Raw genomic sequence first — 25849 nt, 5'->3', positions numbered from 1 at the left:
CGTCCCCCGTTAGAGAGACGGCCCCGATCGAGGCGACGCGACGCGACGCGACGCGACGCGAGACGAGACGACGCAACGAGGATTCATCGATCCATCGATAGACCGGGGCTGCTCGCACCGACTCCGACAATGCGCCTGCGTGCAACCGGATGCGGCTGTTCCGGCACCAACGAAAGATCGTCGAGTGGATCGTCGAATTGACGCTGGAAGCACCTCGCTGTTGGGCACAGAGCCACGGCAACGCTTTCGCGTTCGGGCGTTAATTAGCCGACATGTATGCCCACGTGCACGCCGATAACGGCATGTGCTGTTATCTGCCCACCGTGCTGTACCTCGAGCGATATCGTAAGTTCTTTGTCCGTCCTGTCCTAAGAATCCTCGATCGAGACTCGACCACGCGCCGAACCGATCGCTTACCGTCCTACCGATTGCTCGCACCAACCTCGCGAGAACCTAGAAACGACGAGCTTAATTGCTCCGCCGAAAGGGACACCGTTCGTACGGCGTTCCCTCGTTATAAGTCCTAGTTCGTCCCTCGTTACGAGTACTTTGGCCTTCTATCGCGTTTGTGATTAGTTTCGTAGCAGAAACTAAGGTTCGCTCTGATCTTCCGCGATCTCGATATCTTATTTTCGGAAAAAAGGTCGCGACTGTATTTTTTCACCCGTGCAACGATCCGTTTGCTGTAAATTTTCGTAGCCAGCTGAACGCGCAGAGATTCGTGTTCAAGGTGTGGAGAAGACTGCGGCGAGTGGAGTGAGAGAAGTAACGGGTGTTCTTAGAGTAATAGGTTGTTCGAACAACAAAACATTGTATTTATCGAACGACAAAACTTATCGAACATAGTATTGTTGTTAGGTATACCGTTGTGCCTTATACCTGGTGTACCGATAGTCGCACCCGTTACTTCTCCCACTCGGCCTTCTCTCTTTCTCTCGCTTGTTACGCACGGGACTAAGTTTATTTTTCCGGCTACGCTTTAGATGTTAATGGTGGAAATTAGGTCGAGGGAAGGACGAATCCATTTTGCTCCTGTGACGTCTCGGGGTTCTTCTCGCGAATGATGCACAACGCGTCGTCAATCGCACTGCACGGGTCGCGATCTCGACGCTCCACTTTAGACGAATCGAACTCGGGTTTTTCAAACTTTTACCGGTCGAGATACTTTCCAAAAAATCGTCGCTTTTCCCGATCCACTCGCTCGTAATATTTACGACGCATCTCCCGTTTTTTAAAACGAAGAGGAATCAAAAATATCGTTTCGCCGGTTTCGAGCGTTTTTTTTTCCATCGAATATACAGTCCGTTTCGCAAAAGCCCGTCGCTGATATTTTTGTAAATATGATTTTTTTTCGCGAAAAGCTTTATACAAACCGAGTACACGTATAAGACACGCTCTTACTTCAATAGCGAATCCAGATTCTCCATTAACAATAATAGCTCGACATCTCCTTAGAGTGTTTTCTATCAATTTTTTTGCGTACGATACGGGCAGCGATCGGATTTGGATCGTTATCCTCTTGCAAAATCCATGTGTTTTCGATTCGAACGAACCCCCTTTGACAAATAAATTTTAACATTTAAAAGGAAGGCGTTGGATTTTTGGTAAAAATCTTCTCCGATACCGATACTTCGCTTTGAACCACGATTTGGAAAATTGTCGACACTTTTCGTTTCCCTGTACCTATCTACCTATTTGTTAACAAACCGTGGTGACTCGTGCAAGTATTTCGCAGCACTTTTAAAACTCATTTTTGGCCCTTTTGAGTAACTCCGTAGGAAAATCGCTTCGAACCGTTTTGCGCGCGCAGCACTCGCCTCGAAAAGATCTGTTCTCGACAACGTTGGAAACGAATCCGAAAGAAACTTAGGAAACGTGTATTCGCGATGAACGTATACGTTTCGATTATCACGGTTTCCACTTCGGTGGGTGTCGAGTTTTGAAGATATCTTCAAAACGCGTTCTTATAGGATAGACTGTACTCCATCGACGTATCGATCGGTTAACGAGATACAACGCAAACTTCCCCCAAGGAACACGCAAGCTGCTAATTTTAATATTTAACGCGACACATCCAGAATCGGCTCGTGACTCACACTTCGGGAACCTCTGAATTAGACAGCGACGAGGCTGAGACGCGTTTAACCTTTCAAGTGCCGCGCCCGAGTGTACTCGAGCGCGGGTCACAATATTATTCCAGATGCTCGAGTCGAGGAAAACACCGCGCGCGTAAACTTTTCGGCTCTTCTAGCCGACTTTCTACGATTCTTCGACACCTTCTTCGATATTTACCTACGTTGAGAGTGTAATTAATCGTAAAATTGATTCAACGCGAAGGTTTCTCGCGATACCGATCGATTCGAGACGGTTAAATATCGTCGATACGTTGGGCATCGTTTCTCTCGTTGGGTAGAATATTTACTAACGATCGAAGACTCGTTGATAAAAAAAGAAAAAAAATAAGGATCGGTAAAAGGTGTATTCTAGAATATACCGTCAAAGTTCGAAGAGAATGCCTTCGTTTTTAATACATTGAAAATTATTTCGAAAAACACGGTTCCGAGGCAATCGCGTTCCAATTTGCCGAACAGTGTGCTCGGGCACTGCTATTAAATAAAACTTGGTTATCGTTTCGAATCACAAAAATGAAACTTTAGGAGTACGTTTTTGAATATTTAAACCGTACGGGAATGCAAAAAAAGAAAAAGAGAAAAAAAAAAGTTTTAATTGTTTCCGATCGCGCACCGTGGTTATCCCTCGTAATTCAGCCGGTTCTCTGAATTACGAAACGCATCGCCCCCGTTGGAGTTTGCGAACCGGTGTCGTGGCGCAAGCACGAACCACGAACGTTACGGTGTAAAACGCTTCCTAGAAACTCTGTGCATCGCGTGTCGGACTCTCGAGACCATCATTTATTAGAGAATTCTGAAGGACACGTCCATTTTGAAGCCGTCCCCAGCTGTGTTTTCAAACATTTACTGCGTATAAATCATTGTCATCTCCATTGCCGGTACATCGTACACCGCTTAAGAAAAATGTTATCCGGCTGAAACTCGAACCGGGGTACATCGTTGTCCAAGAAATTCTTCCGTCGTTGTTAACGAGTTTTCGTAGAAACTCTAATCAATCGCGATTTTTCACGAAATATTCGTTCGGATCTCGAACAGTGACGATTTCGAACCACTCCGGTACCAGAGCGAATCTTGCTACAACTGTAACCAACTGTAAAAAAATGTTCTCTAAATTTTCTCGTTCAGAAACAACGCTCGCGTACCCTTTGGACAATTTGATCGAACCGCGCGAAGAAGATGCAAAATTTGTCGCACCAGCGACTGTTCGGTAACGCGGTTTAAAATTAGCAACAAGTAGTACCGTGGAGTGTTTGGTCGGACATTGGACATTCGATGAAATTCGCGTATTTCGATGTTCCCTCGCGCAACTTCGTTCGTTGAACTCTTTTCGCGACAAAGTTAATACCTCGAACGCGAATCAACTCCGACGTATGTTTTTTTTACACTTCTCGCTACGTGCGCCAGCCGTGGTATTTATATCGTAGAATTCACGATACACGATCGTAAGTGAAGCTTTTCCACGAAGCTTGTTATTATTTCAGCGTGTTGGAAAACTCGATCGCAACGTTGTTGGAATATTTCGCATAAAGGGAGACGCAGCCAGCAAATCCATATCGAAGAAACGTGTTTCGCAGTTGAGCGTAAACGATCGCGATTCCCAGTCGCTGGGTAGCGGAGTTTCCTTTAACGGAGAGTATATTTCTGGCCGTATTAGTTTCGAGAATGGGCAGATTAGCGTTACTTTAAGGCAGGCCGGCGTTAAACGAGCAACGATCCCGCGGAAGGGAACCGACGTAACACGGGCCCAAACTTATTTAGGGAAAAGATAGCGAAAGGTTTTGCATAACGAAGCAGTTAAGTCTTCTTTAACCCGGAGACGTTGGCCAACGTACCGCTGGTAAATGTTGTGGCTCGGTAATCGAATAAAACGACCGGCGAACCGAGCTTGTTTACGTCTATCGTAAATTCATGGGAATTTACTTCGTTGCGAGTTTCGGTATCGATCGTGGTTATACAAGGTGATTCGAAAATGACGCGCGGGAATTTTAAATCGTTCGCGAGAAGTGTGAACAGAATCAACACCGATAAGGTACAAGATTTCCAGTCGAAATTCGATTTCGCGCGTCGCGCGTACAATTTATTTCCACGAATAAAATAAACTGCCTATTTTTGCGAGGAGCATCGTACGTCCATAAATTGTCCGACCTCCTTTTCGTACCGCGGTGTGTAAATTTATCGACGATACACTCGAACCGTACGATCGCTCATTTCCCCGATAAATTCGATAGATTCAATTAACCCCGACGAACTCCGCGAAACGGTAGGCGCGATCTGGAATTTTTCAACGTCGCGAAGATCGCTCAACGAGTCGGAAGTCGTTTAATACTCGCCGCGGTTCGTAGCGTCAACGAACACCCCAAGTGGACAATGAAATAAACAGCTGCTGGTCTTTGCGCTCTATCGATCGCGTATTGTTTTTTGGTTTATTGTCCAGCTGATGGCTTCGACGTTTAATGAAAAAAAAAAAAAAAAAAAAATCCGTACGAAAAGCGAAATTCATCGGATTTTGCCGAGTTCCGGAGGTTCTCCTGTTGGCGTTCGATGATTTATTTCAGGGCTCGTGATCAGTGACTCGCGCCGGAACAACGGTTAAAATATCGAGGTTTAATTTTCGATAGAGTCCGTTCGGTGATGCGCGCGTGTGGCGATTGGAAAAACAAAAAAAAAAAAAAAATACGTTACGAAAGTAGCGAAGACTTCCGATTCGAGGCGACAACGATGACCTCGTTGCTCTTTAAATCTTCGGCGAAAGAAACGAAACTTTCGGAATCGGAGAGGGATCTTCTCGTCGTTCGAAAAACGACGGAAAGACGGTACGTGTCGCAATTATTTCGCGCTCTGCGTCCCGCTCGATCCAAATTGGAACTTGATTCCCTCTGATACGAATTTAGTTTCACGTCATACGGTTCCGCGGCCGAAACGAACACTTAATTGTGAAACGATCTAAGTTAAAAACGAATTAGACGAATGTTCAACGCGCGTATTTACGAAACAGCCGGGGAACGCGGTGCCCGTTTTTACGGGATTTTCAATGGCCGACAATGGAACCGTGGCAAATGGACATTGAGATTATCGCGGTTTCGCGCTATGGCCAGACCACTGCCCGGTGGGCGGAAGATCGTTTCAGCTGTCGCGCGCAGAATGGAGATTAAATTGGCACTGTTTGTACGATCGCCCTCGGGGCCCACTACCGACCATTCTTTATTATCATTTGCGTGGATCAACGGAGAGAGGGACCACATGGCGGAAGATAACCTTACAATTGTCCGGAAATCGTGAATTCTCCCTCGACCGCTATGGAAACGGTGACAAGGTTCAAGTCGATGATTATTTTCTGTTTACCGATAGTCCGATGAAACGAAAGAAATTATTGCCGGCGAAGGAAAGAAGTATCGATAAAAATTTCACATGGGACCGCACGAAGATGACATCACAATTGTACGAAAATCGGCAATTTTCCCTCGTTCGCTGTGGAAACGGTGACAAGGTTCAGTCGATGATTATTTTCTGTTTAGGGATAGTCCGATGAAACGAAAGAAAATGTATAATAAAGAAGTATAGATACAAATTTCTTTAAGTAGAAATTCGGTGGTAATTGTTCGATCGTTGCACACGATGACAGTGTATGATAATTTGATTGTGCGCATTGAAGAAAAAAGATACTCTCGGCAAAGAGAGCAGATGGTACGGTTAAAAATTTGTGAAATTTAAATAGAAATTCGGTAGTAATTGTTCGTTCGATCGTTTTCGAATTCTCTCGTGCCGAAATTTTCGCGCTCGTAACAATCGAGATCCGATATCGCGCGTAATTTGTCGATTCAAGGATACATCGACCAAGAGTTTTCGCTGAAACGATGGAACCGTATCGGAATCTATTTTTTTTCGTCGTGTTATCCATTGTCGTGGAAGATAATCGATACGGTGAACAATCCGGCAGCAAACCGCGAATCTCGTGCGTTATCTTACGGACATTTTCGATCAGCGGCAACCGTTTGACTAAAGACACTTGCTGGAACAGCGATATTATACAGAAAGTGACTATATCGTTTCGATCCTGCGACGTTAACCTTTGCGATACGGTCCCTTAGTGCGCAGTATTCTTAAGGAGGATCGGTTGTCGGGAATATCGACCTTCGGCTCGCCTGATCGCGCGAGGAACTAAGTCCCTGGAAATTGCTTCGTGGACGTGAATTTTCTACGCCAAGTCGCGATCTCGCGCGCTTCTAGCGTCGTTAATTGCCTCGCAAGAGTGACCCAAGAGTAAATGTCCTTGCAACTGTTGAAGACGATGGTCTAGAATCCTCCGTACGTGTCCTCGATGATTAGAAAGTGACGAGAAGTTTAATTATTTTGCACCAAACGCTCCGATAGAAGTGACTACCAGGAGGTTGATCATCGATCGTGATCTTCCGATCAACGAGATGATAAGCAAAAGTCGAAAAAATGACCCGAGTGTAAACCTCTGGATTGGAATCCTTCGTTCTCGATCCTTCGAATATCACGAGAGAACTATTTCTTCCGAGTCGAACGTCCTGGACACGGTGGATACTAGAATCTAGAATTATGGAACGATTTGTAAAATCTTGTCGCGGAAAATCAGTCGGGATGAAAGTAAACCAACCGAACCAATGTCTCGCGATTTCGACGATTCTCGCGAATCTCTGCTCAAGATTCTCAAGTTTCGAACAATTTCATATCGTTTCCGAACTGCGTCTCTGTAAAACGAAACGACGATTTGTAAATGCTCGATGAAAACCAACTCCACTCACGGAGGGTTTCTGGAGCGATTTATAAACACAATCGATCGTACTGGTTTCTCCTCCGTGTATATTTCCCGCAATAAGCAATTTACGATTCCAGGTATTTTATTGGCTGTATTTTCAGCGCGGATACCGCGCGACATTCTTCCGCTGCTCTTACGGTTCGTAATAAAATCAAGGAAATTGCGGGAGACGGTTCCGGTAAACCAGTAGGTCGGTTTGACGACTTCAACTTTAAATTGCTTCGGTAATTCCGGTGTTACGCAACGAAAAAGTAACAACTTAAACCCTTGTACCGTAACAATTGTCCCATTTAGTTGTCGTTCCGGTGGTATCGAGTGAAACCAAAGGAGTGTAAAATTAAATTCCCTGGCTCGTTACCTGGACGAGTATAACGAATCGTCGGGCGTCTGTGCGTTCTTCGGCGCGGTGGTTGCATCCATGGTGCGCGTTTTGAAGTAGTTGCCGGGCACGGTGCAGTCGAGACAAAATTAATTGGTCGCTCATGGCCACCGACGGACTATATTCTAAGAGTCTTATCCCTGATGGAACTCTGTTAAACTCCGCCAACGAAAATGACCCGAGAGTAAACTTCCTTGCAAACTCCCCAAGACTGGAGTCTAGGATCCTTCGTACGTGTCCTCGATGATTCGAAAGTGACGAGAGATCTGGTTATTTCGAGTCAAACCCCTTGATGGAGTTAACTATCAGGGGATAGATAATTCTCGGTTCGTGATCTCCGTATCAACGAGGTGATAGGCGACAACCTCTAGACTCGTGAACGCTATCGAGTGGAGTGGATCGTGAACGAATTGCGTTGAACTCCAATGGCAAAAATTACCCGAGTGTAAATATTTTTACGAAAGCTGGACACTAGGATTTAGAGTTCTGCTATCCGTAGAATTATTTCGAGTCGATTATAAGGCCGTATTATAGGGAAATTCTTCTTGTAAGACTGGTTTCAATGAAAGTTTGTGTGCACGTTGAAGTATAATAGTGCATACATAGAGAAGATTTTTTGTCCACAGGAAATTTCTTTAAGAAGGTGAAATTAAGTCTGGAAGGTTTAAATATTTCATATTTTTTTGTAACGCAACTTTTCTTGGGACTTTTTTGCAACGGAATGCTAGAGCGAAAAGTTTTGCTCTATTTCACACTATTACGAAGCTGTATTTGAAGAATCGTTTCGTTCAACTGTGAAAACAGCCCACAAAAAATTGTATTAGAACAACGAAGAAATGTTTGTCGACGAAGAAACTAAGCCCAGTACGCTTTGTACGCACAGAAACACTCGTTGAAATCAGACTTACAGGTACAGCGGAATTTCCTCATAATGTAGCGTGCAAATACTTTTCCGATCCACTGTATATCCGAGATAGAGCTCGTCGCTGCGCGATCGGACACTCTCGTTCGCAAAACCATCCGACAGGTATCCTCGCCGCGTGGTTCGGCAAGCTCGTTGCTTTATTTTCCATATGAACGCGCAATCGTGTAGTCGCGTGTTCTCTGTCTCCCGAACAGTGACGAAGCGCGACGACGTAAACGTGACGCTCGTGTTCCGCGTAATCGATGGAGGGGGAAGTGGCCTTGAGCGGCCAGTTGATTTCGTCCCGAGTGTAATAAATCCTACGGAAGTAGCGATTCGGGTTGTCCGTCGACCGCCCTCTCTGAACTCGTTTTGTTCCTCCTTCGCGGATTTCTGTTTCTCTTCGTTTACCCAATCAGTTTGCAATCAGTGTTCCCGTCGTCGTTACTCGCGTCTACCTTGCCTCGACTCGGCTCGGTGTTCGGTTCTCGATACACTTTCTTCCTCGAATTTCTCGAGTACGGAAACGTTCGATCCACACTCGTAACGATACCAGTTCGTACGATAAGTTTCGTCCTTTCTTCCATCGTAGAAGAAATACCGTGACAGTTCGACGTTTGAACAACCGTAAATACACGAACGAGTCGACGGATCTACACGAAACATCGCACACGTTCGTCAAACGGTAGTACCGTCTTTCGAGAAGCGAAACAACGAACCTAGTAGCTCCGTTTCTCATCGAACGACGAAATTTATCCAGCAACCTATCACATTTAACCGTAACCGATGATTAATTTATGCGCGTATAATATCGAGCTTCTCGTATTAAATTACGGGTATCGTGCTCGCGTAAAAATGGATGTAAACGGTGGAAACCGGAGGATTGCAAATGCACTCCTCGAGAACGTACCATCGTACGGAACAAATGAGTCGGATAATAGAAGGAGAAAAGTAAGTAGAGCCCGGTCGGCGGGGAGAAGGAGAGCAGCAGGTGAAAAAGTCGACTAGACGTCACGAATTCGTTTTCTTTCCGTGAAACGTAACGTAAAATTCATCCTGTGTGTCGAACGACCGTACCCGCATCTTTTCTTCCGACTACCTTCGTTTCGCGTTTCCTTCGTTCCGTCCTACTCGCATCGATTCCTTTTCCTTTTTTCTTTTTTTCCATTCACGGTGGATGCTACGTCGAACCGATTACGTCGCGTTACCCACATTTCCCCGGAAAGCTGCATCAATTCCGTCTCGGAGTGTACGCGAATGTTGTTACAGGAACGATCGAATTAGAACGGTTTACGGTTACTTCTCGCGAGTCGGTGTACGCGGAATTTCGTGGCAACTTTCCGTTACCGTTCTCTCCTTCTCGCGAGGAAAGATCGTTAGGAAATTTGTTCGGTTTTTTCGTTGGTCGTTCGAGGGATTGGATCTCAAACATTCGGAAGCTCTTGTCACCGTCCACGAGGGAAATATACGAGAGGAAGTGGCACGGAATATTAAGAAGGACGAAATTACTCTTTTATCTTGACTCAACGTCGGCCCATCGACCTGCAGGAAATTTATTACCATTAATTTTTTCTCTCCTTTTCCTTCTCGAGTCACGGCCGAAGGGTTTGATATTTTCTTGCGATTTTCGTCCCAGTTGCCGACAAAGAATTACTTTCCACTCAAAGAAGACGAATACCCTTTTATCCGCGAGAGCAACGTGGCCTACGATATTTGAATGTTCGGTGGAACTCGAAACTCCCGGCGAAAAAGGGAGCCTTTCGGCATTAATCGACAAAGAGTAGCGGTATTTATAAATATTATTTCTCGCATTGTTCTCGAGGTTTCCGCGTCCGAATAACCTATTGTCCGTGGACGTTGTCTCTCCTTTCAGCGAGAAATCGTATTCACGTATAATACTCCGTTCGCGGCGAAACGGAGCAAGGAATTAATGAAACGTGGCGAAGATCGGCCAGCCACTGAACACCAAGAGGAAGAAGTTAAACCTACGAACAACAATTTCGAGCGCACTTGTGCCCTGTAAATCATTCGTGCGCAATTTCGTTCGGTACGCTTACCATCGCGGTGTTACCCGATCGGTAAGTTTCCCGATGGCATCGACGAACGAAATAGAAAACAGAATGCGGATTGGAATTCTTAAAAATGAAAAGATCGTTATCGGGAAGAAACAGGAGTAGATCGTGGAGCGGTTCGGTGAACCTCGTCCTCTCTCCTTGTTTCCTCGGCCGTTTTCCGTCTACTTATACTCGGAGGAAAATAAATAGAAAATAACTAAAACCCGCACAAGTCGGAGAATCTAGAAACAATATTGTCCAAAACCAGACAAATTGCGCGATAACAACGACCATCGACCGACGCAAACTGTCGCGAAAATATACCAAAAACGTCCACTTGGACTCGATCTCGTGCGTTCCAGTTACGCTTACTTATCTCCAATTTGGAAATTCTTGCGACGTTCTTATCTCCAATTGGAGACGTTTCGAAAAAATTCACCTCCTCCGGGAAATATACCGGAAACAAGGTGGTATCCCGGTTTCGATTCACCCACTCGTTCGTTCCCTCGTCGCGGATTTCACGCGCGTTCCGTCTCACGGTTCCGCGCGTGTTTCGTAAGACGAAAGGAGCCGGGATCCAATTATTCGTAATTTCCATAATTGCGGACCTACGGAGCCGATAGTCCCGTAGCCCGTAAATTCGTAAAATCTGTATTCCGTTGTTCCCTTGTTTATCTTGAGCGGCAGACGGCAGCCAGCGGCAATACGACGAGCGCGGATTAAACGCTGTCTGCGAATTCCCCCCGCGACTTCGAATTGATTCGCGTCTAACTCAGTTTTCGGTCCTCCGACGCAGCTTCCGCTTTCGGTGCTTTCGGTTAACGGGGGGTTGCATCGTTACCGAACGCAATTATTATACGTCGACGATTATTCGTTAATGCCGCCGGGACCGTGGAACGCTCGGTCGGTTTCGTTCCCGCTCGAAGTGCCCTCCTACCCTCGTCCAGCCTCGAAACGCCACGTATCTTTCCGCTCCCGCTTCGCGAATTTACGACGTATTTAGAGGGACGAGTTCTTTCGTGCGTGGCGCGTACATCCGACGGGATGTTATGGATCATCGGTCAGAGGGACGATTCGCCCGCTATTTTTCATGGCTCTCGAAATGACAGGCATCGTTCCATTTGCCTTTTATACATGGTTTCATAAAGCATGATAAATGTCCCAGTTTGTGCGGTTCCGCTTGTATCCTATTTGCATAAACTTAAACCGGAAGAATATTTTCTACCGCGACGTTTCGCGGAGATGCGAGCGCAACCGAAAGGAATTCGGGTGTACATAATTTTCTTCCAACGTCTCGGGTGCATCGTTTCCCGATGAACTGTACCGAGTTTAAGGATCGTCGTTTGTTTTTTGCTTTCTTCGGAACTTCGCGCGCTTGTTCCGGGGCTCGCGAGGTCCGCGATCGAAAATTAAAATCGAAGCCGCGCTCGCACGAGGGGATTCGAATAAGCGGGTAGGTCTCTTGGAAGAGAGTTGTAAACGGTTGTAAACGATTCGGTTAATAACGATTCAAGGTATCGTTTTTGTTGCCGAATACTCCGCTCGAATTTCGAGCAAAATTCGTATCGACGAATTTCGAGAAAAATTCGTATCGGCGAATTTCTCGCCCGCGAAAGTTATTTTATTCGCCGGGTATCGTGCACCTTTTCGTAAAATATCGTCACCTTCCACCTTTCGCGTGTCATCCGTTATGATAATACGATCAACGTCGTCGCGTTCCGGTAGATAGCGCGGAGAAACGCATCAACGATGAGAATGTACGCGCGGGAACCGGTAATGGACAAGCCTCGGTCCCAGACGTCTGTTATAAAACCCCGGAACGCTCGCCCGACGAAATGTGTGTAAACTAATTCATCCGGGCGGGGAGTTCGAGGAACGTTTATCGCGCCTCGAACGGATAAATCTGAAACGGTGGTCCGCGAAATGAGACGTCTCGAGAGGGGTCTGTAAACCGTGTTCGTTCGAGAAGTTTTTAGGCCGGTTGAGAGAGGAATGCGAAGAACGCGACACCTCGGTGAAAAAAACGCGATCGTTCGTTGCGGAATCATCGAAAAGGCTGCTCGCACGTACCCATGGCGGAATTGTGTCAAACTTGACCAAAAATGACCCAAGAGCGAATATTCTAGTAGATGATGGAGACTGTGGTCTAGGATCTTTCGTACGTGTCCTCTATGATTCGAAAGTGACGAGAAGTTTAATCATTACGAAACACTCCGGTAGAAGTGACTACCGGTAGGTTGATAATTGTTGCGACATCCCCGGTGGAATTGTGCGAAACTCCAGCAATAAAAATGACCCGAGGGTAAATATCCTTGAAACTACCGGAGACTGGAGTCCTCGGTAATTCGAATAGGACGAGAGGTTTACTTGATCCAAATCAAACCCCTTTGGTAGCGGTGGATACTAGGACGTAGATATAATTATAGTTCACCATCTTCGGAACAATGGGGTTATAGGCGTTGAAGTCCTCGGTACCCAAGAGGGGTACGAATCGGCTTCCAGCAACTTACCTCGGTGGGACTGCAGCGACAGATTAATTAATACCACGGAAGCGGAAATCGGGCCGTTCTTTCGCTCCGCGCTCGAGCTCGTCGATTATCCGTGTTTACGACGAGTCGCGATACTCATCGCGGAATGATTTATCTCGTACGTTGAAACCGGGCGACAGCTCGGCGACGAACAGAAAGGAACGAGATAGAGACCATTCGAGATGAGTCGATCCGAGACATTCGTGTCGGAGTTCGTGGAATGTTCACGAGACCACTTGTCGAAGAAACGGTGTTCACCGTGTTGAGTTCATTCGACGTACTATCGGCTCGTCCTATAGGTTCGTAAATACCACGGTCTGTTTATACTTCTTACGATACGTTTCGTAAACACAAGGGGGTAGAAGGACTTGGATGACGCAACTGTTAGGCTTTGCTTTAGTCCGTCGAAGGCATTCGAAATACACGGATCGTGAAGTTGTAAGAATTTTATATTTAACCGAATAAAGTAACGAACGAAATGTGCGTCTATTTTCGTCGTCTCGTGTTGTACGAGTTCCGAAAAGGGAATACGGAGACTACCGTAACGAATAACGTTTGCGTTATTTACGAAGAAGGTGTTTTATAGGCTTGAACTATGGTATTCATCGATAAATTGGCGTTCCGTTCTGGTCGATAGTAATTTTCATCGTTTTAAGAAAACTAATTTAATTTCTTATTTAAAAAAAATATTAAAGGGTAGAATAGTTAAACGTAAAAGCATTTCGACGAAATAAACGTTCACCGGTGATCGAAAACGAACGTTAAACGGATACACGGCGAGAGATTTTAATTCAACGTAACCGATGAACAATAATCGAAGTCGAATTAAACGAATAAACTCTCGCTGCACGTTGCACCACTTTCGCGATAATTGTTTAGTTTTCGATTTCAATCGTTGTAAATATTTTGCACGGGCAAAGAACGATCGAAAGGTTGCACGGTCGACAACGTTTAGAATAGTCGATAAACCACGTGATCGCACGAATCGACCCCAAACCGTTGAATTGAATTTAAAATTCCGTAACAATTATAATTCCGCGAAATAATTAAATAATTAAATTCCGTAAAAATTGCGGAATCGTCGAGTCCGTTGGTCCGAGTCCGGCAGAAATGCACTCGAGGACGAGTACGGTATAATAGTTTCTCGAAAGAATTAATTGGCAGTTTCCAGCTGTGGCCGTTGATAATTCCATAAATACCGCGTCCGTGCAACAGAAATGTGCATTCGTCGCCGATTCGTATAGAAGTTATCCGATAGTTTGTTTGGAGTAGTCGGATCATTGAAATTTCAAGCCGGGAGAGCTTTCATGGAAACGAAACTCTGGAACTGTTTCTTACGTATTGTGTCTCGTAACGTTAACGCTCGAAATTGCGTTGAATGGTGCGCGTTCGTAAATTTTTTCACTCGGGTACCTGCGGAGTGCAATTCGAATGGAGTGTTCGCGGTGTTTTAAACGTTTTATCGTTAACGGTGGTTGTGGGAAACGTCGCCGAGACACGAGTGCCGTAATTCACTTCGATAATTAGCGTACTTTAATTAGACATGCGCGAGGGAAGGGCGCCCTTTAATTATTGCGTGCGAACTGTGTCACCGGCGCGCGTGTTAATGAACGACGAAAATAATGGTGTAGCAACCGTCTTCGTTCGTCCGTCTCCTTCGTTCTCGTCCTCGTCCTCGTCCTCGTCCTCGTCGTCTCGCTTTCGCTTTAACGTCTCAAAGGAAGCTGAAATTAATTTCCGCATTCCGAGAGTTTGATCAGACCCGTGAAGACTTACTTTTTAAATTCTTGCACCGTTCTCGCGGCGGTGCACTTACTTGTTTAACGTTCACGGTTACGTTCACGGTTACGTTCACGGTTACGTTCACAGTGGGAACGGAGTCCTTAATTTTCCGGATCGTCTCGCGACTGCCCTGTACGCGTATACATTTGTAGTAACAATTGACGAGAACCAACGAAGCCGGTCGACGTACACGCGAAATTCAATTTCGATATCACGGATAATGGAAGAATTGCGATAACTTTACCGGCATTGAATTATTCGCGAGTTAAATTATGTCGCGTGCGATGTGGACAATAAATTGGAAACGACACTTTGTCGGACCACGCGCTTTGTACACGTACCGGGGAGTTTAACGTTTTTACACCCACGTTGCGTAACAATGGATGAGCCATCGACCAAACAACGACCTGCCCCGAACTCGAAAGCTTTCGCAAATAACGGTATGCGCCTACCTATGCGTCTTGAAGCCGGTCGCATTTTTATCTCGAATGCGATCGGTGGCCTTTGAGCAACGATCGAACGTTCGTTCCGAAAGTGACGCGAGTTGCCGCGAATTACACCGATTTTAACCCTTTGTCGGGCCAGTAATTTTTACGAAATTGCTCCACAAATTGCCTACCTATTTTTTTTTTCCATAAATTGACTGGTCGTGTTCTTCCGATGCAAAGAAAACGATTTCGAGTGGTAAATAAGTTTCTTTTGTCGTAAAATATGAAAATTTGAAGAAATGAGAAAAACTCTCGCAAAGTTTTTATAATTATTTTTCTCTTATCGTGCTACAAAATAAATATGGTAAAAACTAAACGAAAGAAACTATCGTGAAGTTTTTATAATTCTTTTCCTCGGAAGATCACGCGAAAGGGATCATCTAAGTACTCATCTCGTACTAAACGAAATAAGTTTCTACTGTATGCTTTCGCGTAAGCCCGTGATTGTCACAAGTTAGTTAACGTGCGAGAGTTAACGTGACTGTCACGGGCCAGTCGATCGGAGAACATCGGACTCGTTCGTGACCGTCACTGTTGGGACCTGGCAAAGGTTTAAATCGTAGATCGAACGATCGCGCGTCAACGGTTAAAGGTGTGCCCGCAATTAATATCCCTATACATCGTGCTTCTCGTTGCGTCCGCTTCGTGCAATAAATAATCCAACAGGGATCCATTGTTGGCGTAATTGGCAGGGAAGACGAGAGACCGAGGCGAATACTTCGCGGGAACATTCGAAGAAAATCTGACTTGCAGAAACGACGGTCCATTACGGTGCTTATAATTTCGAATAAAAACAGAGCGTCCGTAATGTCCCCGCGCTATTTAATCGTACGCACGCGAAGCAAGATAATTGGACTAGGACCAAACAAGGCGGTAATGATAAATTACAGTTATTAAAAACTTGGCCAACGTGGTCGGTGAATAACTTGAATACCGGAGGAGTTAATTGTAATTCCCGCGGAACTCCAGATGGTACGGAAATGTGTCTCTCTCTCTCTCTCTCTCTCTCTCTCTCTCTCTCTCTCTCTCTCTCTCTCTCTGCCTAGAATTATTAAATCTTACAATTTGCGCTTCTCTTTAAGAGAAATACGAGTCGACGGTAGCGCGGAGAGTTACCGAGAACGTAACGAGCCGTCGATTCGGGTAGAAGAATGTCTCGATTCGTCGTATCGGGAGGTTTGCGTCTCCTTTTTCCTTTTCCACGAACTTGGGGTACCAACGGGGTCGTCTACGTACCGGTGGAACGGTTCCTCGCGAACTTTCGAGCGTTGTCCGCAATGTAATTTAACGTTACTCCGTCACGGGTCTTATTCGGTTTCGAAGAATCTCTTTGCCGTTTTGATTAAAAAACTGGGGGTGGTAGGGTCGTCGGGCCGTAGTTTTCCAGTCGTGTAGCTTTCTTAATTAAGTCCTTTGAATTTATTTCGTCCCACGAGCAACGGGTTTTGAGTTTCGCATCGTAAACAGAGGTAATGAAACTCATCTTATAACGCGACTGTGCGGAACGTTGAACGCCGCTACGTATTGTATGTACAATCCGTGTCAACATTTAGACTGGAACCCGGAATACGTTCCCGGCGATGAAATTTTGATAGTTACCGCGTAGATCGAGCACGGGAACGCGGCTTCGCAAAGGAGACGCGACGTTATAATTCAAGAGGCGAGGGCCGCCTTCGGTCGAATCGTAAAGCCGAGATAAATGGCCGTACTTGGCATAGTTTCATTGCCGTTCGCGAATGCGGACGACTGGCCCGTTGCCCTCTTATTACACCTGAGAAATTTTCTTATTCTCGGATAACCGGGCACGTTCCGTACCGTGAAGGTATGCACCGACCGTACGCAGAATGTTTATTTTCGGCGCGAAGACACGGCCGCGCCGCTCGTCTTCCCTCGTGAGATTCGTTTCCGCGAACGCGTCGTTCGAACCTCTTGCGAAACGAGAGACCGGTGACAAATTTCTTTTTTTCATCAAGAATCCTTCGCCCGGGGAATTTACGGAGAGAATTTCCGAATTCACCGACACGGGCTGCTGTAAATTTTAATCACGCGCCTTAACGTCACTTAACGCGAAGCGAATTCGCGAAAACATCGAATTTCGAACAAAGTTCGACCATAGTATTGCGAACGGGAGGGAGGGAGGGAGGCCGTAATTAAGGATACGTAGCAACGTTTCCGCATCGCGTACCTACACGCCCGAACGCGGTGAATTTATGCAAAGCGTGTGCAAAGTTCGAGAAACCTTCCCCAAAAAGGGTGGTTTGCAGCACCTACGCGCCCGTTTGTAACCGTAGTCGCGCAAGAACCGCTCGAGAAGAGAGATTGGAAACCCATGTGTTTCAGATGAAATTAGTTCTTTCGATCGAAATCGCGCGTTCGGTGGGTTTCGAGCTTGGACGAACCTCGTTATTCGAACACGTCCGATTACGGGATCCGTTGACCACTCGGCTTGTCTTCGAATTGTATTTTCAGCCGCGAAGCGTCGGGATCCTCGAACCCGGGTATCGAGAATTTTCTTATTTCGGATAAAATTCAATTTTATCGGCAAATATTATTGTTTCTCGTGCGCGCGGAACGTTGCGCGTCCTCGATAGCCGTGTTAATCGAACAGTTTCGCGAGCGCGATGCTTTTCACATTTAGACGGGCACCGGTGATCCGAGTTTACTTTTACCGTGTACCTGTAACGCATCGCACGTGGCACGGAAACACGCATACGTTCTTGTACAAAGTATCCATATCCGGCTACATTTTTTCGTTTGGACGGAAAGTGGTTTTCTCGTTTTACGGTGCATCCCGGGCGACGCGAAAGTGGAACGCATGGGAAGAAACGCTCGCCAGATTCACGCACGGCGTGGACCTTTTTCAAAATCAAAATGCCACTTTCGGCTTTATTTCCTCGGCTTTCGTTTCTGTTACCGGCTACGTCGATAACTTCGCTTTTTCTTTCAAAGAGCCACGGTAACTCGAGAGACGATTTTTCCAGCGTATTTTCGAGACTTCCGAACGAGACGGCCAACCTGTTTACGTTGCATCGGGATCGCTGCATTTTCGGTACGAATTTTCGTGCTCGAGATCGGTATTTCGTTTCGAGATTACGGTATCGCGGACCGTCGAATCGCTCTTTGCATCGGCTTCGGGACCGCTGTGCGAAGAATACCGTGCTTCGATTTTAATCGTTTCGTATACGGAGTGTCCCGATCATCGCCGGTCGATTTGAATCTCGCGTTATTTGTGAAACGTCGAACCGATCAATCCGAAACTTGACATGTGTCATTTAGACAGATGGGAAATTGATCGCGGAAAAGTTCACGGTGAAAGAACGCGTGGAAATTATTCTGGCGTATTGCAAACATTGCGATCTCCAACGCTAACGATTCGGGAAAGAAGTAAATCTACTTCATCGAGTAGAAGATATTCTTCGAACGACTTTTTCGAGATATCTCGGTTGGACGAGTTATTTAAGATCCTACGTTGTACCGACTAGGCTCGAACACTCGTTATTTGCGCGTAGATAATTACAAACTTATCATGGAAGCTCTTGGTTCAATAGCTTCGATTCCGTACGATTTATTGAATAAATTAACATCGAGATTCAATCGCTACGTTCGTGAAAAAATCTATTCGCGGTTCGCAAATAAATATCTTGTACATCATTTTTCTTCCTCGTGTATTATTCGAGTAAAATTTCGTCCATTTCTTTCATGGACATTGTGCAGTTAAGAGTCCCATTCGGTGTACTCTACCATAGAGCCGACTTTCTCGGGGCACTTGTTAATTTCAAGTGTTTTCTATAAGGGAACGTCTGCGATTATCCTCATAAAGGCTACAGGTTGCTTTCGAAATAGAACATTTGCTGGTAATTGGCCTCTTAGCATGCTCGTTCAACAGAATGGGTAACGCTAGTGATCTTAATTCCACGCGAACATCCTCCATGATTATTTGAAAAACGATTTTTACGCTCAGCCCGCCGCGTTTTCTGCGTCCTCTTAGGCAAGGTATTTGCTTCCCTTCGACTTAACAAATATCGATAAACTGGACGAACGTTCTAACGAAAAGATCGTTCGTTTTCGATATTTTCATATCTCCGCAATCATTCTTCACGAACCGACCATCTCTTGCTTCGAATCATCGCGTCCGGTTTAATTCTCTGGACAGTCGTACAACCACAACTATGAAAGATCCACGAAAATTAAAATCGTCAAAGTTTCATAGAAATTTCTTTTCCCGTAAATGTAAATGTTTTCCCTCTTTAATCTCCGTATCCGAGATTATTCCGAATAACGAACGAAAACGTAACACGTAATGCACGGTACGAATCTATTGCGTTCCAAGTTGGAATATCGTACGTCGAAAGCATTACGCGACGGTCCTCAACCTAACTTGGTAATCGTGTCGTCAAGAACGTCATTAACAAGATGCTCATTAAAGTCGCCTTTCAGTAATGACGTGACTTCTGGGCGGCGTTTGAACATTGTGGCTTGCAATTTTAATGGCTGTGTCCCGAATTGCTTAATTTTAATTCCTCTTCCGTGCTTGACAGCTTAATTAACGGTCTTGGAGCGATGTTGTTTATTAACGATCTAAATATCTTCGTATAGGGAGGTCATTGAGTTGGCAAGGTACAGAGGGCAGGGCATAATTCGTAGTGCTGAAAAGGCAGCGACTGCTTCGGCAAAAGCGAGCAAAAACTCAAACGAACGAATTTTTTCCCTTTTTCTTTCTTTTTCTTCGTTCTCAAAATTGTCAGGGTTAAAAAACTTTTCGAGTGCACCGACACTCGACGAGCACAGACCGACCGACGTATTTCCTCGCGACTCGTTGTTTCGAAATGTTTTCTACGCGGAGTTCTTGTTTCGTGCGATGTTTGAAATAATGTTACGTTTGTCTTTACTTTGCATCGATACTCTCTCGTTTCGAACAATTAACAACGATTCGCGTTCGGAGAACGTCCGAATCGAAGTGCATTTCACTCGAATCCGGACGAGAGGACGTTCCTCGATGTCTTCCGAGTTTGGAACTCCGAGTTCTCGTCGAAGAAGAACGAACTCGTATTCGGGAGGATGGTACCGAAAGAATCGTGAAAATCCGCATTATTATCGGACCAGACGTTTGTATCGATGTTTGCAACCCGCACTGTCGTTCTGTTTGTTACCATATTGTGTTCACGAACAAAAGGGGGTCACTCTCTTTTAGAAAGAAGCCGAAAGGAGAACGTACGAACGTTTAAAACCCGATCGATCCTTTCTGTAAGTTCGGGATTCGCCCAGGAAGTAGTACGAATCAACAAGTGCTCCGACTGTTCGGACCACTTATCCAGGAACGTTTAAACCATCCGGAAGGAAATCGTTCGAACGATCATCAGATTTTCAACAATAGTTTCATAGAATTCGTTCGACGATCGCACGAGAGACACTTCGCGACGAACGAAATTTTTAAACGCGAAACAAATCGCGGTCGTTGAACTTTCGAAACGTTCGATCGGGGACACTCGAGCAAAGTATCGGTACTCGCGTTCGAAAACATTCAACGACAACGGTACGCGCGGCTCACCGTTGCACAAATCTTGATATTGCAAAATTTTAGAATCGAAAATTGAAAATTCCGAAAACGCGGATCGCGATGTTGCGCGGAAGTGTGAGTGTCGAGGTTCGAGGAACGTGTCAAATATTTTCGAGAATAAGAAGACCGGTGACTCGAATATCACGTTCGACATCGAATCGTGAAACATCGATCGAAGTTAGGGACGAAACGAAGATGGAAATGGACGCTCAAGATGGCGAGTGGTTGAAAGAAACGGAATAGTCGCGCGAGTGCTCACGGTAGTTTTACAGTAACCTCTTTGTGAGTCCATTGATACTTCCATTGTCCCTATTCGATTTCTACAGAAAGCATACGGGATTCTAAAGTAGTTCCGTCTGTTCTTACGACATTGTTGTTACCTTTCCGCGCGTCGATGGCAGAAGTTTCTTACCGAGAACGGTGTAAGAAAATGGCGAGGAAGTAGCTCGCAGATATCCACCGATACGTTGCGGAATCTCAGATACTTCTTCTTAAAATGTATACAATATTTCGTAATATTATATTTCATTGAATTTTTCGCTCTTTGGAAAGTGGACCAAACACCTCGAAGTAGAATTTTCTTTTTATTATTACGCCTGAAGAGAAGTATACAATATAAATCAAGAAGAACCGCTCTCCGAATCATCTCATCTATCGAGTTTCTTCGAGAAAACGTTTATACGAAATGTATTGTATTTAAGGAGATCCATCGAGCACAATATACTTCGCACCGAACGTTTTTTGAGATAGCAGTTCTTATCGACTTACTTTGTATACTTTAAGTCGTGTACACATATTTGCAGGTATGTACGAAGAAGCGTTATCGATTTGTAAATTTGCACGTCAAGCTTTAGGACGCGTATTAAACGCGATCTTTGCTAAATTGTGTTAATTTTCTGATGCACGGATCTTGCAACGGTGATCGTCGAAAACGAAACACGATCCGTTTTTCACTTCGAATCCGTGTAATCGAGAAACTTAGCAGATTGATCCATTTTAAGTTAATATCCTCACCTCGGTGAGGATCCGTAATGCGAGAATTACTTCTTATTACTCTCGTTCTGGGAAATAATGTCACGTACAACGACGTCCGCGTTTCGCTGGAAATCAGGTGCATCTGCGCACCTACGAGTACGTGTCTTTTATTTCTCGAAATTTTATGTATGTCCCCGCTACTCGTTTCTTTGTGCCACGTAACTTTTGCCTTTTCGCGAAGACAAACGTACGTCTGGCACTTTAATGGATGTTGTACAACAGATGTTGGTATTCGCTTAAATGCACGTCTTCGCGATGAATTTTTCACACAACTTTCGGCCCGCGTAATTCTACACAGAGTATCACGAAATTAATTAGTTTCACATTTTCACGCGATCCAATATCGCGTAAAATTAATGGAATATTACATATTAGAATTGCAACGCGTTTGTTTCTTCCGCGGTGTTCCTTTTTATTCCATACGTTTCGTTGCATCGTTACAATGCGAATTAACCTCGTTTTTCTGTACCTTCGTTCGTGTGCAGTTTTCACCCTGTACTTTTAATTCGTCGGATCCTTTCTCGTATTTGTTAATACCGTTGCGCCAGCGGAGTATCTCGCGTCCTTTGTATCGCTGTAAAATGATTTCTTTCGATGGCGCTGCTACGAATTCATTTTCTTAACGCGTGTCACCTCGGACTGTACAGAGCTCGCGCAGCCTACGACAATACGATAATTGCAATTGAATCGTTCAAATCCCGGTATCGCATTTTCCGAGAAAATTAATTTCTAACCTTCGAATGTCGCGCCTGCTGAAAAACGAGTCGTCGCAGCATGGACAATATTCGAAACTGAGAAACAATTCGAGCAAGCTTTCGCGTTGGACATTCGCGTAATCTGGACATTCTCGAATTGTATAGTTTCGGTCTTGAAATTCCGCTTTACGTTAGCGAGCATTGTTCGAAATGAATTTAATCGTGGCCACAGAGGCATTTAGATTATAATATCCCGTTATAATGGTTAATTTTTCGTTGGGAACGAAACGCATCGAGTTACCGCTGCGTACGTCAGAAGTGCACTTTTCTCAAGGATCGTCGAATTATTCGAGTAGAGCCCGACCGAGCGAGAACGAGGTTCCAAATGTGCTGTGATCGGTACGCACTCTCATCTCTCTCCACTTTCCATTCCGTATCTTCGACATTGATACCTGCTACTCCTTAGATCGCTACCTAGACCTTGCATCTTATCGTGACGTTAATTGGTCCATTGCTGTGACCCGCGAGGACATCGGTTGTCCATCCTCGAGTCTAATGAAAGTTTCTTTCTCCATCGATCTCGTGAAATGCGTCTGTTCTCAGACATCCTAGCTCTCGCTCGTTTCGACTCTACTCTCCCGTAATCAGTAGTATTCGTATTACTCACCCGACACTTCGATACCCCTGTTCAATGCGATCCTTTCGAACGATACCAGTTGATCGCCACTTTACACGTGTATTATCCCACGAACGTACCATTGCTTCCCTCTGCGTCTATTTATACGTTAATACCGTGGCTCTTTTATCAGTGTCCTCGTCCACGAAAGAAACATTACCACGAACGTGTAATTCTCTCTGGAATTTGATAATCCGCTTCAAGAAATTACAGAGACGATTAACGTTCCAATTCGTTCGGGGGAAATACTTTAGAATAGATATGTTACGACAAGAAACAATTTTTTTCTAAATCTCTTCTTTCACTTTCAGAGGCTCACAGGGCTCTGGAGCTCCTGGAAGATTACCACGCGAAGCTGACGAGGCCTCAGGACAAGCAGCTACGGTTGGCCATCGAGCGTGTCATCCGCATCTTCAAGAGCAGGCTCTTCCAGGCGTTGTTGGGTAAGCGTTGAGAAGATTTCTTTCGCACGAATCGAACAGCACGGTGAATCGTTATTAAATATCTGCCAAGCTCGAGGGTGACTCGATACTCGAAATTCGTTTCGAACGAATATTCTCGCTTCTATGTCGTTCGGGCGGACGCGTCGGTATCGCGGCGTTTTCGAGCGTTCGAATATCCGAAAAATTCCTACGATTCGTGGAAGATTCAAAGAGACGACGCCTCGTCCCATTCTTCGCGCTTCACCTCAATCTCATCTTATTTATCGGAACTGGCACGCTGCCTCTCGAACGTTTCTCTCGCCATTGTTATTCGGAATAAAGCGCTCCTGCCGCGCGATTCATTCTGTTCGAATCCCCTCGGAGCGGAGCTCGACTCGCCTGAAATTTTGACGGAACCTTTGTAAGATCTGTGGAAAAAGTGAGCCACTCTCCGGGCCTTGTTTCTGCTTGGATTCGAAACCCGGCCGGTCCTGTCCGTGACAACAAGAATGTCCTGTGATCTTTCGCTCGCATGCACCAGGGAGTTCGATTTTTTTTTCTTTTTTTATTTTTTCTTTCTTCCAGGCTATCTTTCCGTTTCCCCGTACTGTTTCCGTATTAATTATTCATACTTTTTCACCGTCACGGTAGTCGAACTCCCCGAATACGGTCCCAGTGAAATTACAGAGTCGATGCGTCGTGTCGCTGGTTTCGAATTTATTCAAAAAGCAGAGAACCGGCAGGGAGAAAATTCTTGTCTTCGAAACGATCGATCGTCGCGTTTTCGTCGAGAAAGATCGATCCTCGGGAACGAGTATCCGTTCAGGTCGTTTTGCAACGCGAAAATTACAAAGAAACTCTCGCCACGGTAATATCTCGTTCGAAGTACGGGCGTTGGAAAGCTTCTCCTGCGAAGTATGCAATTTCCAGCGCGGTTGTTTCGTAATTAACATCTCGATGAGTTGTTAAAGGTCGCGGTATATCCGGTTTCGGGTAACTGACATATACGCTCAGTTACCACGGTCGGCAGACCGTACCGTTTTCGCGTTATATTGTTTCAATGAGGTCCACGCTCGAAATCGAAAGGTCTCGCGCTCCCCTCGATGGTGCCGTTCCTACCTTTGGAACAATTTTAGCGACCCTCTCTATATTAATTTCGGCAAAGGGTGTACTGGGAATTGGCAATTCCGCGTAATAAAACGCTGTAAAGGGAATGGATTCCATTTTATTCTATTTTACCGCCATTTTATTCACTCTCGCTACTCGGTGCGATAAATCGAACGGCTGTCGGGATTTTACATCGCCAAATTTTCCCCCGAAATGGCACGCGTGCAATTCGAGTCCCGTTTCGGTCTTCTGGAAACTCGGAAGACCACTTTTGCTGCCGAGTGCGTTTTCCAAGATGCACAAGCGTGCAAACAATATTCAAAAGTACCATCGAAAGCGAGAGCAAATCGTTTCCAATTCTTACCGAATGCATTCGCAATGGTTGCCACGTGGAATTAGACCGTGAGAAAAATACGGAACGAACCAGAAGCTGCATTATCGGAACCAGAATCTTCTCGACGGTCACCGTTGGAGAATATTAACGATACTTTGACAAAAAGCAATTCGACGTCGTTCCATCGAGCAGAGGTGGCGAGTTCTACGAATACGTTACCGTTATCCGTGGGAGTGCCTCCATTGAGGCGTAAAACTTTAAGATCCGAGAAACAAACGAAAAAGTGGATCGCGTCCATAATACATATACATTGAAAAGAAGTTTAACAGATCTACAAAGTGTGTACTTCGAGCAACACCGAAAACGATACCGACGAAGCGATCGCGTATTTAATGGACAAGTTTCGCGTAGAATCGAACAATAGATCGTGAATCTGTATTCTTACGATTCGTTTGATACCGTGGAGCACAATTCGGAAAGTTCGAATAAAATTCGCGTAGATTCGTAATACGATTACGCGAAAATGTCAATTGCGAAATAACCGTGCCAGAGATGAGAGGATTTTGTAGAGAAATGTTCAAACGGTTCGACCGAAATTTTCGAAACAAGAATCGTAAACTTTGTACGTATTTCTTAAATAACCCTCTACGTATTTTTACGCGAAATACTCGTATTTCCATTGAAACGAAATCTGTGCACAGGAGAGCATAGGAAACGATCGATTAGCTCACCGTTAATCATCGTTCGTGTATTCGTCTCTCGGTGATTATCAATTCGATGGGCAGTATTCTCTCACCGAGTTGCACCGACCCACAAAGCCGTATAAATTTTGAAACCGGCAATCCGTGTATCTCGAGTAACCGGAAGCAATACAATATTCTCGATGCGTTCTAAAAATTTGATATCTCTCGGTGCTTATTAATTCGAACGCTCGTTTCTCGTTCATCGGCGATTCGAGCGATAGACCATTATG

The 25849-nt window shown here is 45.2% G+C and overlaps 1 protein-coding gene across 13 annotated transcripts in view; it reads left to right on the top strand.

Moving 5' to 3' along the window:
- Positions 1-25849, top strand: part of LOC143144991 (disks large 1 tumor suppressor protein-like) — a 796996-nt gene that overhangs the window by 89526 nt on the left and 681621 nt on the right. For all 13 annotated transcript variants that reach the window (XM_076307933.1, XM_076307928.1, XM_076307927.1 and 10 more), the window contains one exon: positions 23325-23456. In XM_076307933.1, the coding sequence (XP_076164048.1) occupies positions 23325-23456 (132 nt within the window). The remainder of the gene's footprint in view (positions 1-23324; positions 23457-25849) is intronic.

The sequence above is a fragment of the Ptiloglossa arizonensis genome, chromosome 3 (assembly GCF_051014685.1).
Source record: "Ptiloglossa arizonensis isolate GNS036 chromosome 3, iyPtiAriz1_principal, whole genome shotgun sequence".
Lineage (NCBI taxonomy): Eukaryota > Metazoa > Arthropoda > Insecta > Hymenoptera > Colletidae > Ptiloglossa > Ptiloglossa arizonensis.
This window is presented reverse-complemented; position numbering and strand designations above follow the sequence as displayed.